We start from the raw sequence: 17,327 nt of genomic DNA, 5'->3' as shown, positions 1-17,327 counted from the left end.
TTATTAGTGTTACTACTGTTACTACGAAGACTTCAGTTGGAATTAAAGTTCTTCATGCAGCGATAGCTACTCTAGTTTTTGTAAACCATTTACCGCTCTTGTTTCAGCTGATTATGAGCTGATTTCTTTAGTTCGATTGGCAACTTCCGGTGAGCTATACATCCCAATCCCAAACACCCTCCCCCACCTAAAAATAATAATTTAAAAAAAAATGTAGGTAAGGTACTTAAAAATATATAATTCAGATTTGTAAACATTTTTTGAAAAATTTTCAATTTCTGGTAAAACATTTCTGAATACCCCCCTTCACATTTTCAATCAACAGCCTCCTTCCGCCCCTGTCCGTAATATTCGTTTCCTTGTGTAAAAATCCTCAAAGTTGAAAAACTTGTTTAAACATTCAAAATTCCTCTCTGCTAGGCAATACAAATATTGCAAATTCTGTTTTTTAGAAAAAATTGTGTTGGAGACTATGCGTTAGAGAAAGTGACATTAGAAAATTTATCATTAGCGAATAAAGTTTTAGAAAAAATGACATTAGAAAAATTTGTTATTAGAGAAAATGTTTTAGAGAAAACGTCATAGAATCATTGGAAAGGACCTGTGTATTTCTGATAGCTGTATAGTTCTTTGCAACGATTATTTATATCCGCATGAAAAGGGTTTTTCTCCAGATAAGGGATCGTGATGGCGTTCTCAGCTGCTTCAACAAACTTCTTGGTTTCTTCGCTATCTGGATCTTCTAACCATCTGTATGGATCATTGATCTACGTAATTCACAGTGAAATTAAATTATACCAGTATTACGATGAGAATAATAATTATAGATAGACAGAAACGGCATTTCACCAACCACGGTGCATTGAGCATAAGTATCGTGCACACTTTCATCTCTTCAGTCTTCTAGCGTTAGGGTAACTGTTGGACGAAACCTGTGAAACAAATTGAAATCAATCATGATCAGAAGTGGCGAGTTGACGTTGTAACTTTGTAAGGTACTTATTCAACATTATTGATCGAAGCCATGTAAATGACTGATTTGTTGAGAAAATTGTTTAAATTAAAACCCATCAGTGAAACAGAGCGGATAGAGTCCACTTATGGTAGGAAAACCTGCATTATTATCACCTCCTGGTTGACCGCAGTCAGGTAGGCAGTGCCCGAATTCGATGACCAAACACAATAAAACCCACGAAACACATAATTTTAGAGCCATAACGCTTAAAAATGCACCAAGAAAAAATTAATCTGAATACGGTGCGCTGAAGACGGTCAGAATCTTATCAAAATTATGGGAAAGAAACCAAAATATTCGACTGGGTAAGTGCCTACTGCCTATCTATAGCTTCGCTGTATTTATATTTTAAATTTTACACGTACATATATTCGCCATATTAGGTACAATTTTGCAAAAAACATTTTATTATTTACGATCGCAGAAAGTAAATTGAAAAAGAACTTATAATCCAATACAAATAAGCATTTTCAAAAAATAGAAACAGTGCGAACGATTTTAAATTTTCATATGGAAAAACAGCTGCTAAAACACTCGTCGAAAGATGAACAACAGAACAAATAATAATTTCGACAAAAATAGAATTAAGAGTATGTGTATTTTGAGCGAACACTTGTGCTAAAATTTCTACCACAATTCGATCGTTCTGTTTTAAACATACTCCAAACATGTTATCTATGACTCAGCAATCAGAAAATAATGAATGTTGCATTTTTTAAAAAGACTTTACCTATGTAGCTGTTGTTGTTGTAATTAACTTTGGCCGCTGAAAATTCAATCCTATGATAAGTTTGACATTCCGAATCGATTAGGGACGGTGAATTGCAAATCCAAAGTGACGAGTTGAAAACTGTTTTTTACAAGTTAAAAAATCTCAAATTTAAAAAAAAATTCAAAATCGTCAATTTTATTCATAACAAATTACTCAAAACTTCGTCTATGGTCCTAAAGTCGACCTCCGGAATAGATTTCTACCTTTTCCCAGCTAATCTGTATCCTCCAGAAAAAGTTGACTTCACTTCGGAAATTTCAAATCGCTCCTGAAGGGGGTATAACTTATTATAATCAACTTCAACAGCTGAATATAATGTATACTATAATGTACATGATATTATTCTATATCTATCATTAGTTGGACACTTCGAATCCATTGAAGCGGCTGAATCGCAAATCCGAGGTGATAAGTTGAAAAGTAAATTATTTTTTGCAAGATCAAAAGTATCGTTACCTAATTTTATAGTTTTGCAACAAATATAGCATACCTAGGTACTTGATGGTGATGCATACTTGAAGGATCGCTAAAATAATGTATTCATGCCCATTTGCATCGTATTCTTTAATTTGCCTATATAAAAATGAAAAATTACAGTACTCTCATTGCATAATTTTTTAATTTTTTAAAATTCTCCTCCTGAAAATGGAGAGATAGGCAACATGCATGACATGTAAGACGAATGGTGGTGTATACACACGTGATATCAGGAAACTTTTTCTCTTTCATTCAAATATTCGAATTATTTTCTATCGTAATCTAATGCACGTATTCCTGCAAGATCCTGTTAAAAATAATTTCAATGGTTAAATGCTGCGTTATCAGTTTCGTATCATTATCTTCGTTATTCCTCATGTGAGATAGTAAATGTGTTTTATGTTACATAATAATCCGTTGCATTTCTGCATTTGTGTACTTACGGAAATAACTGTTAAGATTTAAAATGGTTGTCCGGTATAAGAGTATTAGAATGAAAAACGATTGCAGAGAACATCTTTAATTATAATCGTATAACAGTTCGTCAGTTTGTTGTGATTTCGATCTGACATTTATTGTTGATATCGGTTACCCGGTTAGCACCTTCAGAATAGCTTGCATTCCTTCGTTACATAAAGCAGAGGTAAGTAATAAACTCCTCAATTATTGAGTAACGCACAGTTCTACTATTTGGAATGATATATGTGTACTTCTACATCACAAGGGCCCACTTTGTCGATTTTAGTTTAGGAGATATTAACCAAAACGTGTAAGAAAGTCGATTTTGACAAAATTGGTGTTTTCACGGTTTTGGGTACCCCTAACCTGGGTACATCACATGCCATTCGCGGATTTTTGATACCATGACTTTTTACAGACTTACAGCACTAAAAGCGAAAAAAGAAAAAGGGCCCATGTTGTCGATAACCGGTTTTTCATAATGTTCTCCCTCCAACAACCGCATGAAACCACCTGAAACATGTTCGTTAAGAAAGGGCCCACTTTGTCGATACCAAGCATTACATTATTTTTATTTTGGCCAAGTTTTGCATATTATGTGAGGGCGCATACGGAAAGGGACAATACAACCAAAAATGAATAAATATTTTTTTCCAGAAATTGTTGTAGAAACTCTTTGTGTCTTTAAGAATCGAATGGAACCTTCCAAACCCTCCAATAACTCCTATTTTCATCGAAACTTTTTGTTTTTTTGTGAAGCATGCTTGAATTTATTACTCACAAAAGTAGAAAAATGACGCAAAAAATTTGAAAAAATAAGTTAAAATGTATAAAAAATGAAAATTTTACAAAAACTCGTGGCTTTAAAAAGAAATTGATATAAAAAAATCATAAAAAATTTTCGCCCCTGCAGAGACTCGAACTCCCTACCTCTGGCGTGATAATCCACTAATACAGTCACCTAGCCACCGGTATTGATCTTCAAACTCGGATTTTTAATAGTATATAACTAATTTTATGGTGAATCTAAATAATAAATACGAGTGAAACCAGCCGCAAATGATTTTTATTTTTAAAAAAAATGAAAGTTGAGTACTTTTTTTGCGATCACAAAAATGGGTACGACTTTAGAGATGAAAATGACCGCAAATTCGTATTCTTCATGAAAAAATACATTAAAAACATAATTTGAAAAATATAATTGATTCCAAAAGCTCACCAAAACTAACTGAAATAATTGTACATTTTTTTGCATAAGGTGAAAATTCAGTCCTTTAGTTTTCCGCGTTTACCGGACGTACGGTACGTCCTAGCAAAAATCTGATGACATTGATCTCAAAGAGAATTAAATTCTCTACAATTTTGTTTACATGAAATTTTCGTAGAACGCTTAATTTCGAAACTTTACGCCTTTAAAGTTGAAGAAACGTATGTAAATTTTTTTAATTTTTTGAAAAAAAACAATGAAAGTTAAGCAGGTTTTTTTGCGATTACTAAAACGGGCATGACTTTAGAGCAAAACTGATCACGAATTCGTGTTCTACGTGAAAAAATACATTAAAAACGTCATTTTTAGCATAATTTTGAGTAGATATTAGGTTTTCAAAAATTTTAAAAGCTTACTAAAATGTTTTTTTTTCCTCAAACTTTAAACGCGTTTTTCTCAAAATTATGTTTTTTAAAACTTTGACTTCAAAAATCTGTAAAATCGCGAGATTTTCACTTTAAGACCCCCAGTTTGGACCATTGGAACCGAAATTTTGTCTAGTATGGCCCAGTGGTCTTAACTCCATACCGACAGTATGGGCCCTTTTGACGTAGAAGTACACATATATGTGCAATGTGCTACCTTCATTTATTTGCTGTCAGAGTAATACATAACTTATATGGTTTTTTTTTTGTAACAGAACAGAATCTCGGAAATGGAATCTGAATTGCCACCTGAACCTTCATCCAATTGTACCGATCACGAATCAACTCAACCGGATCTTAACGAGAATTCCAGTAATTCCAGTCAAACTTGGAAAGATTTTACATTCAGAATAACCGACGATTATTTGGATCACGCCATCATCCGTCATCACAGTACGAATTTATTGAAAAATCCAAATACCAGTATTCTTGGAGATGTGTGCATAAGCATCGAAGGCGAAAAATATATCCTCGATCGTGTAATCCTCGCGCTGAGATCAAATTACTTCAGAATATGCTGTAGTACTAAAAGTGATAACCTCGAGTCTTTTAAAAAGCCATGTGATTATATAAAAGGCGGTAACGATGGCGTTAAAACTCTAATCAGCATCATATATGGGAAAGATTTAAAATCGGTGATAAACAAAAATAACTTCTTGAATTTGTTTCACAACATGTTCATTATTGGATTGGAAATCGATCTGGAAATCATTAAACAGTTTTTGGAGGAAACCATTAAGCCAGAAGTGAACAAATTCTACCGCGATATAATCGACTTGCAATATTTTTCATCAACTTTCATGGGCAACTACACCTATTTATCACCGACTATCGTCCAATTCTTGTCCGATAATTTGCTTCAAATTTATCGAATGATACCGGAAGATCTATCAGGCTCTGAAAAAGAATTACTCATCTTGGTGTTGCTAAATAAAAGCCGTAATATACGAGAGAAACGTATCATTGGTGGCATGTGCGCTGAATGGATTTGTCGAGATTTCCGGAATCGAATTCAAGACCTAAAAGATTTAGTCAACGCTACGAAATACAGGTTTAACCTTCTGCCATATTGTGATTTGAGTTCAGAATCGATGATAAAATCATTGGAAAAAGCTTGCGCACCTGGTAAATCTGAGAAACTCGAAGTCGAAAAATATTTCAATAAGCTGCTTCTTTACCACGGAGAAGTTAACTATGGTAAGTCGACATATTTGCTGTATGATGAAAAATCAACTCGAAGAACGTTGAATTCAATTCCCTTGTACCTAATTAATTAATTTAAAAATACCTACTTGGTCGCGTATATCTAATTTTTTTTTATTTCGCAGATCTTCCGGCAAACCTGAAAGCTGAATTATGCAATTTGGCATCTGGCGAACGTATCTGGAATCCCATCGATGAAACTGCTACGTGGAAGTCATTCCTGAAAGACGAATTTTTATGCGATGTTGCGATTAACGTTCAAGGGACAGTTTTCAAACTGCATCGTATCAAGTTGCTATCCGCATCTGGATTCTTTTATCGACTATTTGTGCACCCTGAATTATCTATATCTAGCGAGCAAAGCAAAAAGAAAAATGACGCGTTATTACCACCTGAAGAATACTCCATCGATGAAATTGATCCGGTAACGTTCAAGTGCATTATGCAGTACATTTACTTCGAAGAAATCGAAATAACATCCGTTGCTCTACTCATGAATGTATTCAAAGGTTCGGAATTCTTAGAAATCAACGATCTTTTTGAAAAATGTATTTCAAAAATGTTGGAAATCGCTCTCAACTCGTCTGTTTACTTCTTCGAAATATTTCAATTCGTTTGTGAGAACGACAAGTACTCGGAGCTGTACAACGCTCTAGTCGAACAAATCGTGAATTCGTGGTCAAAACTTGCCGAACATCCGCACTTCAAAGATGTCTCTTTACATGTTTTGCAAGAAATAATCGCGCTGCCAGAATTAAAAATCGACCATTCCGACCAGCTGCTCGATCTCTGTTCAGAATGGATTTTTCATGACGTCAAGAATCGATATCAGTTTACTATCGAAGTAGCCAAAGCTATAAATCGAAATTTTAATGCTGATATTCAGCTGTCGTTGGAAACGCCTTCGAATTCAGCTGACTGTTCTCAACAATACGTCAAAGAACAGCTGATCAGAGTTTTATCTTCAGCTGCGCTTATTCGACCAAATGTCGACGCCGAATGCGGTTCAAGTAATGCCAAACAACCTTGTTTTATTTTGAAATGCTCGAAAAAAGTGATCGAACCGAGAGAACATGGTTCCCAAGTGGTCAGCATATACCATTTCGACGGATTGGTTCACGGGGAAGCCAACTATTTGACCGTCGTAGACGTGAACTTCGACGAAATTGTTCGATTAGCACAAATACGAGATAGCGCAAGGTGGCAGTGTTCGGCAACGATGATCGACGCCAGATTATTCATTCTTTTTAACATCGGCGATCAATTCTATTTCCAAGTGTATCATCCTATTACAAACGTAATGACGTCACTTGCCACAGATGTGCAAATGAATTCACGTAATAGGTATGCAATTCTCAATTGCAACGGCGAAGTGTTTTATTGCACTGATGAAATTTTACTGAGATATTCCGTCGAACTAAACCGCTGGATTACTTTTTTGAAAGATACAAGAATTGAAAATTCGTTTCACACTATGTACACTAGTGATGGAAAAAAGCTTTACAGAACGTGCGTCGAAAAACATAAAAAAACTTGTACCTACGTGAATAAATCGTATTTCTTCGACTTGGATCAAATGGCGTGGATGCTAATGCCAGAAATTCCAATTCCGGTGAAAGTTACTCGCGACGTCGAAGGTGTGCGGAAATTTGCCAATATCCCATTTCAAATAAACGTTATTAATCAAGATCTAAGCCTTCTGTTCGAATCGAAGACTTTGGTATTCCATTTTGTGTCTCAAACGTGGAACAGTATTGATAATTCGAGTAAAAAAGTCGTACAGTTTACTGGTCAAGGACAAAACATCGTGTATGTATCTAGAGACAATGAAGTTCATTGGTTCTCTCCCATACCCAATAAATGGACGTTGATGCGCAAATTATCAGCAGATTTCGATCGAATTGTCGCCATTCATGTGATTAATGAATAGAAATTTATAAAGTAGGCTAATATTCGTGTTGTTTGAGTATTTTATTTGTTAAGAAACGTTCTTAATTTTTAACATTTTAAGGTAGGTACCTATCTAGAATTTGATTTACGTTTTTTGTAGGTATTCGTTTTTTTAATTTGTTTTTTGACGTTACAAATATTGTTGAATTTCAATCAAGAATGGATATGATCAAAATATAAGTTTTCAGTAGAAAATATATGTTTGTTTCATTTATAAAAAAGAAATCGAAAATTTTTCCAACTTTTTAGCACGATGCCATACTTGGCCCTTGATGGATACCTAATTGCTGTAACTCTGTGAAATAAGTAATATTTTGAAAAAAGTCAAGGTCACACTCAATTTTCACATCTTTGAAGCTGACGTAGGAGAGTTAAGTCGTCAAATTCTAAAATGAAATTTCAACTAATTTTCAAAATTTTTGCGTTTTTTCTTCTTGCACAACTTGTTTTATTTTATTCGAAGTTACATTTTTTAAAATTTAAAATCTTTAAAAATTTCGTTAATTCTCAAACATTTTCAAAACATTTTGATTTTTACCAATTTTTTTGAAATTGTAATTTCAAATTAAATTTTTTCTTTGAAGTCCTTTGCGGGTCTTATATAAACAAGTTGAGAAAAACAAATAATAATTAATTTTAAAAATGTCATCGTTCAAATTCATTTTTTTTTCAAGTTTCACAATCTGATTGATGTTCAGTGTAAATTCTCTCATGAAAATTATTGAAATTTATCGGTTGAGTTTCTCCCAAGCCATTGAAGAGCATTCTTAAGAAAATTACGAAATTTTTGAAATTTTTTAGCTCAGAATTTGACAGGGTATAAAATTCACTTGTTTGATAATTTGTTGGGTTGCAACCATTTTTGATGATGATGAATAAATAGTAATGTTCAACGTTCCCTTACGAATTAGAAATGATCAAACTTACTAAAATTCCTATAATCCTATTGGCTCTTAATTTTTCCAATTGAACTCCAATGTATGTACAGCCACATTAGGGTATGTGTAGGTGGCTACTTTCGGACACTTCATCTCAACCCTCGGAGGTCAAACTTATTCAAAAGGAATTTCAATTCTGAATACAATACGTGCTTTCGATGATGATACTTGCTAGAGTGATCTTTGAATTATTTTTTTCTGAAGATTAGAAAAGATTTTAAAAAATTTTTTGGGGGAAGGTTTTTCAATTTTATTAGGGTGCAAATTTGCATCAAATTGAATTTTAGTGATAGTCAACTGGCCAATATCGTGATTTTTTTTAGAAATTATTCTGGCTAAGCTTATAGGTGAAGCAGAATATGGAGTTAGAGCTTTTGGAGGAATAATGAATTAATGATATGAAAAAAACGAGATGGTACCTATACCTACCTATTCGGAATAATTTTCATGTAAATCACAAAATCATTCGCAATCTCAGCATCTCCATTTTTCTATTATTTATCTCATGACTCATGTCATATTTGCAAAAGGGCAAATCTCTTCGCCACATCGTCAGTAAAAAAATTTAATGCTTAATTACAATACTTTCTTTTCATTTTTTTTTCAATTTTTATTTTTCATGTTTCTCAAAAAATCGATTCTTTGCTTTTGCGGTGCATTCCTTCCCTATTATACTGCGACTGTCTGTCATAATTCTAAATGCAATGATTTATGTGATTTATCGAAGTACAGTACTGTCCTCGCAATCTTGCCTCTTGGTCCCGATCGTATGCCGAATTGCCGATGCGACGTTGCTCACCCCCACCCTCACTCATCACATCTTTTTGTCGTCTTTTGTATTCTTTTTCTTTGTGTTCGTTTTCGTTATCGATTGATATGTTGCATGTATTGCATTTACTTTTGCATTCGAGTATGATAATTATAATCTAAACTGTGATTAATAATCGTAAAACCGTTATTGTTTCGTATGATTTATTGATTTTTCAAGATTCGAATTGATTGATCCTTGAAAGAAAATCATCCAAGATATACGCAGGTACTAGGAGGGTACTTCATCACTGAACTGAACCATTGGCGTCCATAGGTAAGTGAGAAAAGTTCAATGATTAGGTGTAATGGATAAATGCCTTGAAAGTTACTAATTTTTGGATCGTTCTTGTAGCAGAATCTTGAAAAATATGTCGGTAATAGAAACGGCGAAACCTTCATCCAGCTGCACTGATCAGAAATGGGAAAATTTCAAATTCAAGATGAACGAGTCGATCGATTGCTCGAATATCCGAAAACACAGTTTGGATTTGTTACAAGATCCAAATACGAGTATTCTTGGAGATATGTGCGTCAATGTTGAAGGCGAAAAATATATCCTCGATCGTGTAATCCTCGCTTTGAAATCGAATTACTTCCGTGTATGTTTCGGAACACAGGACAACGGCGACGACGTAAACTCATTCCAAAAACCCAAAGCGTACTTCGATTGTGTGAAAGGTGGTAAAGATGGCCTTCATACCTTAATCAGCATCATCTATGGTAAAGATTTAAAATCGGCGATGAACAAAAATAACTTCTTGAATTTGTTTCACAACATGTTCGTTATGGGAATGGAAATCGATTTGGAAATCATTAAACAGTTTTTGGAAGAAAACATCAAGCCAGAAGTGAAATTTTATTTCGATATAATCGAATTTGAACGTTTTTTATGTGATTTCATGGGCTCCAATCATTTATTACCGACAATCGTCCAATTTTTATCCCATCATTTGCCTAAAATTTACCGAATGTTATCGAAAAACGTCTCGAAGAAAGAATTACTCGTTCTGATACTGATGAATAAAAGTTATAATCTATATGAAAAACGTTTGATTGGTACCATGTGCGCCGAATGGATTTGTCAAGATTTTCAGAATCGAATTCAAGACTTGAAAGATTTAGTCAACGCTACGAAATACAGATTTAACCTTCTGCCATATTGTGATTTGAGTTCAGAATCGATGATAAAATTGTTGAAAAAAACTCGCCCACTAGGTAAACCCGGAATACCAGAGATCGAAAAATATTTCGATGAGTTACTTTCTTACGACGGAGAAGCCAATTACGGTGAGTTCAATTCTAACTTCTAGTACCTATAGGTATGCATTTTCATGTTTGTATCACACACGAAATTACCTAAGCAGATAGCTCTGATAATTTTTACCTAACCAAAAATCAACTGACCAAAATTTATCATGTTACATATGTAAATTTAGTAATTAGGCCTAATCAAATTTCTAAATGTTATTCGTGATTTTTTATTGTGCAGAGCTCCCAGCCAACTTGAACGCTGAATTGTACAACTTAGTATCCGGAGAACGAATTTGCAGTCCCATTGATGAAATAAACGCTTGGAAGTCATTCCTAAAAGACGAATTTTTATGCGATGTTGCGATTCATGTTCAAGGAACGATTTTCAAATTACATCGTATCAAGTTATTATCAGCTTCCGGATTCTTTTACCATCTACTCGTTCATCCAGAATTACGTACCCGACAATTGACTGAAAAATCAGACTTTCCAATTGAGGAATTTTCGATCAATGAGATTGACCCGGTCACGTTCAAGAGCATAATTCGGTACATTTACTACGAAGAAATTGAAATAACATCCCTTACTCAACTGATGAATTTATTCAAAAGTTCTGAATTCTTGGAGATGAGCGACCTTTTTGATAAATGTTCTTCGAAGATGTTGGATTTCGCTCGTAACGCTCCTGCTTACTTTTTCGAAATTTTTCGATTCGTTTGCGAGAATCACAAATATTCGAAGTTGTACGACTCTCTGGTTAGACGCATCGTTAATTTATGGCCGAAACTTGCCGAAGATCCGCATTTCAAAGACGTTTCTTTACGTGTCATACAAGAAATAATTGCACTGCCGCGGTTGAAAATCGATCACCCGGATCACGTCCTCGATCTATGCGCAGAATGGATTTTTTACGATGTTGAAAATCGGTATCAGTTCACCACCGTAGTAGCCAGAGCCATAAACAGGAATCTTACGTCAGATATTGAACTGCCGTTAGCAACACCTTCGAATTCGGTCGGTCACACTCAACAATCCGTCAAGGAACAGTTGATCAAAATTCTATCGTCGACAACGCTTGTTCCATCACCTATTGCTTGCGGATCAAATCTTGGAAAAACACCGTGTTTTATTGTAAAGTGTTTGAAGAAAATACCTAAACCGGAAAATGAAGAACTCGAAATGCTGCCAGTCGAAAAATACTATTTCGACGAATTACTTTACGGCGAAGCGAACTTTTTGACCATCGTGGATGTGTATTTCAACGAGATTATTCGATTAGCTCAAATACGAGAAAATACCCGGTGGCAGTGTTCAGCAACCATGATCGATATAAGACTATTCATTCTTTTTAATATCGATAAGCAATTCTATTTCCAAGTGTACAACCCTTCTACGAACGTAATGACTACGTTAGCTACGGATGTGAGAATGAATTCGAATGATGTGTATACAATTCTCAATTGCGACGGCGAAGTATATTTCTGCTCAAATGAAATTTTACTCAAATATTCCGTCGAACTGAACCGTTGGATCACTTTTATTTGTAGTAATACAAGAATCGGAAATTTGTTGTTTACGAGTGATGGAAAAAAACTTTACAGGACGTTTGTCGAACTAGAGCCGAAAAGTAATACTTTCGTCAACAAGTCGAGTTTCTTTGATTTCGGCATAATGAAATGGATTTCAATGCCTAATATTCCTGTTCCTGTGAAGATTACTCGAGACGTCGAAGGTTTTACGAAATTCAGCAACATCCCTTTACAAATAAACATCATCAATCGAGATCTGAGCGTGCTATTCGAATCGAAGACGTTTGTATTCAATTACATGGCTCGAACGTGGAACAGTATAAATAATGTTTGTAAAAATGCCGTACAGTTTACGAGTCAAGGACAGAATATCGTGTACGTTAACAGAAAAAATGAAGCTCATTTGTTCTCTCCCATATCCAATAAATGGACATTGGCGCAAAAATTATCAGAAGATTTCGATCGAATTATTGCCATACATCACATTAATGAGTAGGTAGACGTTTTTGAAATGTTGAATAATGTTAATCAAGTTTTTTTGTAAGTACTAAGAAGGAACGTTTTGTGTTTTAAATTGTTTTAGATATCGTTGATAAATTTACCAAAAGATACGTACCTATGCATTATGTATTACCTATCTATATTTTTAAGAAACACTCGAGTACATAGGTACTATATTATGTATTCGAGTTATTGTTTTAGAATACCTACTTGCTCGTGTTATTGTTAATTTTTTTTATCCAGTTTTTTTTTATACCTATCGTGGATATTTTCTTAGTTTTAATCAAGAGTAGAAGTGACGAAAAATAAAAGTTTCAAATTGATTTACTCTCATCTCGCTGCGATTCAAAAAAATCAATGTCCTCTCTGTCTGCTGAAAAGAAAACTACGATATACTCCTTCACAAAATTTTTCGAGAAACAAAATACTTAAAATGAAAGCCTGGTTTCTCTCACTAACCTGAAAAGTTCCAGCAAATGAAGAAAATTCTGTAAATTGTGATTGAATTTTGGAATTAAATTGAGTAGGTAGGTAATACGAGTAGGTATAGGTCTTCTCTTGACTCTTGAGTTGAAACCTGATGAAGATGAATGTCAACAGTGAAAATGAAAAATGACCGATCAGGAGTAAATGTGTAGTTGTTCCATATAGATGAAAGTTTCCATGTTTCAAGTAGGTAGGTAGGTATATAGGGAAGTGCTTCTCAAAAGTCGTCTCGTCACTCGTGGAGCACAATTCGCATGTTTTATGGGACGAGATCATCCGAGCTTCGAGACTGTTCCAATTTCATAATTGACGGTCCGCTTTTCAAACTGATTTTTATTGTGATTGTGATGATTCAAAATAATCGTAAGTAAGTAAGTATTGTAGAAAGGAACTTTTTAGTTTTGAATCTTATTCGACCGCTAATCAAAATAAAGACGTTACTTGTGTGTGTTTTTCCTGAAAAATCTAATCAATACCAAAGTATATTATTTTTCAATCGGTCAATCGCTCAAGTCAGTTTTTTGATTTTCGACAAATTTTTGAAATGTACTTACCTATTTAAAGAAGGAAAAAAAATTGCTGAATAAGTTAAGGGTATTCTTTACACTTGTTATCAGTAGGTTATATTCGGGAAAAATGCTCAACTTATTCGTCTAATTACTCCGCGAATTTTTAACCGATTTCAATGGGGTTTGTTTTAATGTGACGTTAATGCTTTTATCTAGCGGCGTACGTAGCGATTTTTCGAAATTATCAATTATTTTTCTCAAAAAAAAGCTTTGAAAAGCAGTAACTTGCGAGCAGCCAAGCAGGCAACTGAAGGGTTATATCAAAAATGTGGCGACGTACGCGGCTAGATCTCATTTTTTTGAACCATACTGTAAAAAAAATTTGTTCAAAAAGTTGAAACTTACGGAGTAATTAGACGAAAAAGTTCAGTACTCATATAGACGGAAGCGGGTGGCGGGACATGTAACATTCCAAGCTACAGTTCAGCCTAAAAAATGTAGAGGGTGTGTGTGGGTGTTTGACGTTTTCAAGAAGGGTAGTTTCGTTCTTCAGAGATTTGCTGTATTAAACCGGTTTTACTTCTGAGCAGTGTTGGCAAAACGAAATTATTTCGTTTCGTAAAACGTTAAAAAAACGCAAAACGAAACGAAAACGAAATGAAAACGAAACGAAATACAGACCAAGAAAATAACGTTATGATGAAAACGAAACGTTTTAAAACGTTTCGTTTTGAAAACGGATTTTCGAGAAGCAAAACGTTTTTTTCGTTTTTTTTTTTCGTTTTACCTACTTTTTCGTTTCACCTTTTTTCGTTTCGTTTCACCTTTTTTTCATTTCGTTTCACCTTTCTTTACTTTCGTGTCACCTTTTTTTCGTTTTGTTCCACATTTTTTTCGTTTTTTATAGTATTCTTTGCCAGTAATATGCAATGATTACTTCACAGAAGTTGTTTTAAAACTCTAGAAACGTTATTACAAGGCAAAACGTTATTGTAAGGCAAAACGTTATCATAGGGTAAAACGTTTCCATAAGGCATAACGTTATTTTAAAGCATAACGAAATGAAAACGAAAAAATTTGAGCAAAAGTAGGCAAAACGAAATAAAAACGAAATAGAAAAAGGCATAACGCGAAACGTAACGAAAAAAAATCGGAGGCATAACGAAAACGAAACGAAACGAATTGCTGTTCCATTTTACATAACGTTATAAAAAACGAAACGAAATTAATTTCGTTTTGCCAACACTGCTTCTGAGATTACTGGATGTCTGGGTATCGAGTGTCGAACTGTCGATTGATTTGAGACTAGGCGGTCGCCTACAGCGGAAAACTTGATGGATGGTAAAATTTGGAGAAAAATAAGGAATTATGGATATTTTTCTTTTTCAAAAAATAAAAAATGGAAAACAATTTTAAAAACTCCCTAATATCCACTCAACAGTCTACGTTGCAAAAATTTGACAATGTTTTATTTCTGTTTCCTATTGTCAAAATTTTGTTTTACTTCTTGAATATGCAATTTCAAAAGTTTTTTCTCGAGCGAAGCGAGGGCGATTTTGAGGATTCTCTTTCCAAAATAAAATTTCTGGAAATTTTTTGAAAAAGTGAAAATCATAAAAATTTGAGGTAAGGTAATCAACTAAAAATAGTACCTATAGAAAGATATTCTTTTTTATGAATTCAGTAAGTACATAGGTAGGTATATACCTATGAAGTTTGTTTTTTTTAAGTTTGTGTTTTCTGAACATTTTTGTTCAAATTTATTTTAAATAGGTATCAAAGGTTGAAAAATAGACTTTTCTGACCGTCAAAAATAATTTTTTTACTTCTTGAATTATCAATTTTTAAAAACTCAAGTTCTCACTTCACCTATAGGCTTGTTTGATTTTCTTTTCAAATACTCCAATTTTAGCAGGGAAATTTTTCTGATTTGTAATTGACTAATAATTACTCCACTTCTTGGTAAAACAATTTTTTTTTCATCAGTAAGTTGAAATTATTATTATTTGAGCACTAGTTTCTGATTGTACTAAGTATAATTAAATGAAATATTGCCTAAAACTTCTAACATTTTTTCGAGGTTATGAAATTGGCAAAAAAACTGACACAATTGAATTCCAAAATATTTCCCCAGTTTCAGAAAGTAAGGTACATCTTTCGATGTTTTGGTTTGAGGTGGTGGTAGTGGTAGAAGAAAAAAAATACAATACCTACATATTTTGACAAATTCCCTCTCTCTGAGGAAAATTGGCATGTCTAAAAAGAACATTCATTTGCAATAGACCACAAAGCTGGTGGGTCATTCCACGTCAATTGGACCAAGAAGTGGTAGGGTGGGTTCGGCGATTTTTTTGAAATTTTTCCTATGGAAAAACCTTCCGAAGGGATGACCCATGGCGCAAATCGCAGCCGTCTAGCCCATTTTCAAAGGCAGCCAGCAGGTGTCAACGTTTTCAGTGAACTTGAAATATCATCCATTTCAGCAGTGGATTACTTGAGAACCGCGATACCTACCAAAATGGAACTTTTCCCAATAGTTATGTATAGTGGTTTTGAAAGGCATTTTAGTGATATCATAAAAATCCGTGTTGCAACTTCTTTTCGTACAAAAAATTAGCTCAAAAAGTTTCAAAGTGTAGTTTTCATATCGTTCCGACTCTCAAAAATTCTGAAAAAAATATATTATGGACAACTTTTCATGCTGAACAACATATTGAAAAATTGGGATGGTAACATGTTGCAAAGTTGATTTTAAAAAATTTAAAGTTTGCGAAAAAATGCGATTTTTTGATTTAAAACATGAAAAAAAGTTTTGATATGTGAAGTTGACCCATTTGACCCCTATTTTTACGTATCTGCTGAAAAAGTTGAAAACCCCTTTCACTCGATCAAATGAGCTCCTCACAAAAAATCAAAATTCAAAAATATTCAATTTTCAATTTCAAACATAAAAAAAAGTTTGAGACCTCTTTCTGACGTATTTCATGAAACAGTTGTTAAAAATTACACTCACAACAAAAAAATAAAAATTCGTTCATTTTTGGAATTTTTTCAAATTTTGATTGATTTTTTGCGAGGAGTTTATTTCATCGAGTGAAGGGGTTTTTTTAAACTTTTTCAACAGATAGGTAAAAATAGGTGTCAAATGGGTCAACTTCACCTATCAAAACTTTTTTCATGTTTTAAATCAAAAAATCGAATTTTTTCGCAAATTTAAATTTTTTTTAAATCGACTTTGCAACATGGTACCATTTTAAATGCTGTGTATCGCTGGCTGTGTTCTGCGTCACATTTTCATAAACAATTTTCATGACCAAATTAAGGATCCATAACTTTCATTTACAAAATTTTGCCACAATTTCGATGTTTTTTCAATTCAAATATTTAAATGTTTAGATCTTTTCCCCCAAATTCATCATCACTCAAGAGAAAATTTTTCGAAATTAAAACTTCCAAAATAAGGGAAGAATCATGAAGAAATTCAAAAATTATTGATTTAAAATATGGAAAAACAAGTCATTTCCTCACTTAATATTTTTCAGAAGAGGCCGTATTTTTTCCTAAAATTTGTGTTCTATTATTGAAAAATAGAAAAAAAGACAAAAACAGACAATATCTCAAATTTTATTCAAATGGAAGAAGGAAGGCTCAATATCATTACTATCGATTTTTTTCACTAGTTACTTAAGAAAGCATTTCAATTTTTTTTTTCAATTGAAATTCAAAATTTTCAGA

The 17,327-nt window shown here is 33.6% G+C and overlaps 2 protein-coding genes across 4 annotated transcripts; both read left to right on the top strand.

Annotated features, from left to right (window-relative positions):
* Positions 1–2,546: 2,546 nt before the first annotated feature.
* LOC135832905 (uncharacterized) lies at positions 2,547–7,765 on the top strand. 2 transcript variants are annotated; one of them, XM_065346443.1, is made up of 3 exons: positions 2,547–2,907; positions 4,636–5,612; positions 5,744–7,765. In XM_065346443.1, the coding sequence occupies exons 2-3, from the start codon at positions 4,646–4,648 to the stop codon at positions 7,546–7,548; spliced, it is 2,772 nt and encodes a 923-aa protein (XP_065202515.1). In that variant the 5' UTR covers positions 2,547–2,907; positions 4,636–4,645; the 3' UTR covers positions 7,549–7,765. The 2 variants fall into 2 exon arrangements, with proteins under 2 accessions (XP_065202515.1, XP_065202514.1); XM_065346442.1 differs by having other exon boundaries at positions 2,548–2,907; positions 4,631–5,612.
* Positions 7,766–9,223: 1,458 nt separating this feature from the next.
* On the top strand, positions 9,224–12,920 carry LOC135832904 (uncharacterized). Of its 2 annotated transcripts, none has more exons than XM_065346441.1 (4): positions 9,224–9,590; positions 9,672–10,603; positions 10,806–12,588; positions 12,680–12,920. In XM_065346441.1, the coding sequence occupies exons 2-4, from the start codon at positions 9,685–9,687 to the stop codon at positions 12,687–12,689; spliced, it is 2,712 nt and encodes a 903-aa protein (XP_065202513.1). In that variant the 5' UTR covers positions 9,224–9,590; positions 9,672–9,684; the 3' UTR covers positions 12,690–12,920. The 2 variants fall into 2 exon arrangements, with proteins under 2 accessions (XP_065202513.1, XP_065202512.1); XM_065346440.1 differs by having other exon boundaries at positions 9,669–10,603.
* Positions 12,921–17,327: the final 4,407 nt, after the last annotated feature.

Source organism: Planococcus citri, chromosome 1, assembly GCF_950023065.1.
Source record: "Planococcus citri chromosome 1, ihPlaCitr1.1, whole genome shotgun sequence".
Classification (NCBI taxonomy): domain Eukaryota; kingdom Metazoa; phylum Arthropoda; class Insecta; order Hemiptera; family Pseudococcidae; genus Planococcus; species Planococcus citri.
This window is presented reverse-complemented; position numbering and strand designations above follow the sequence as displayed.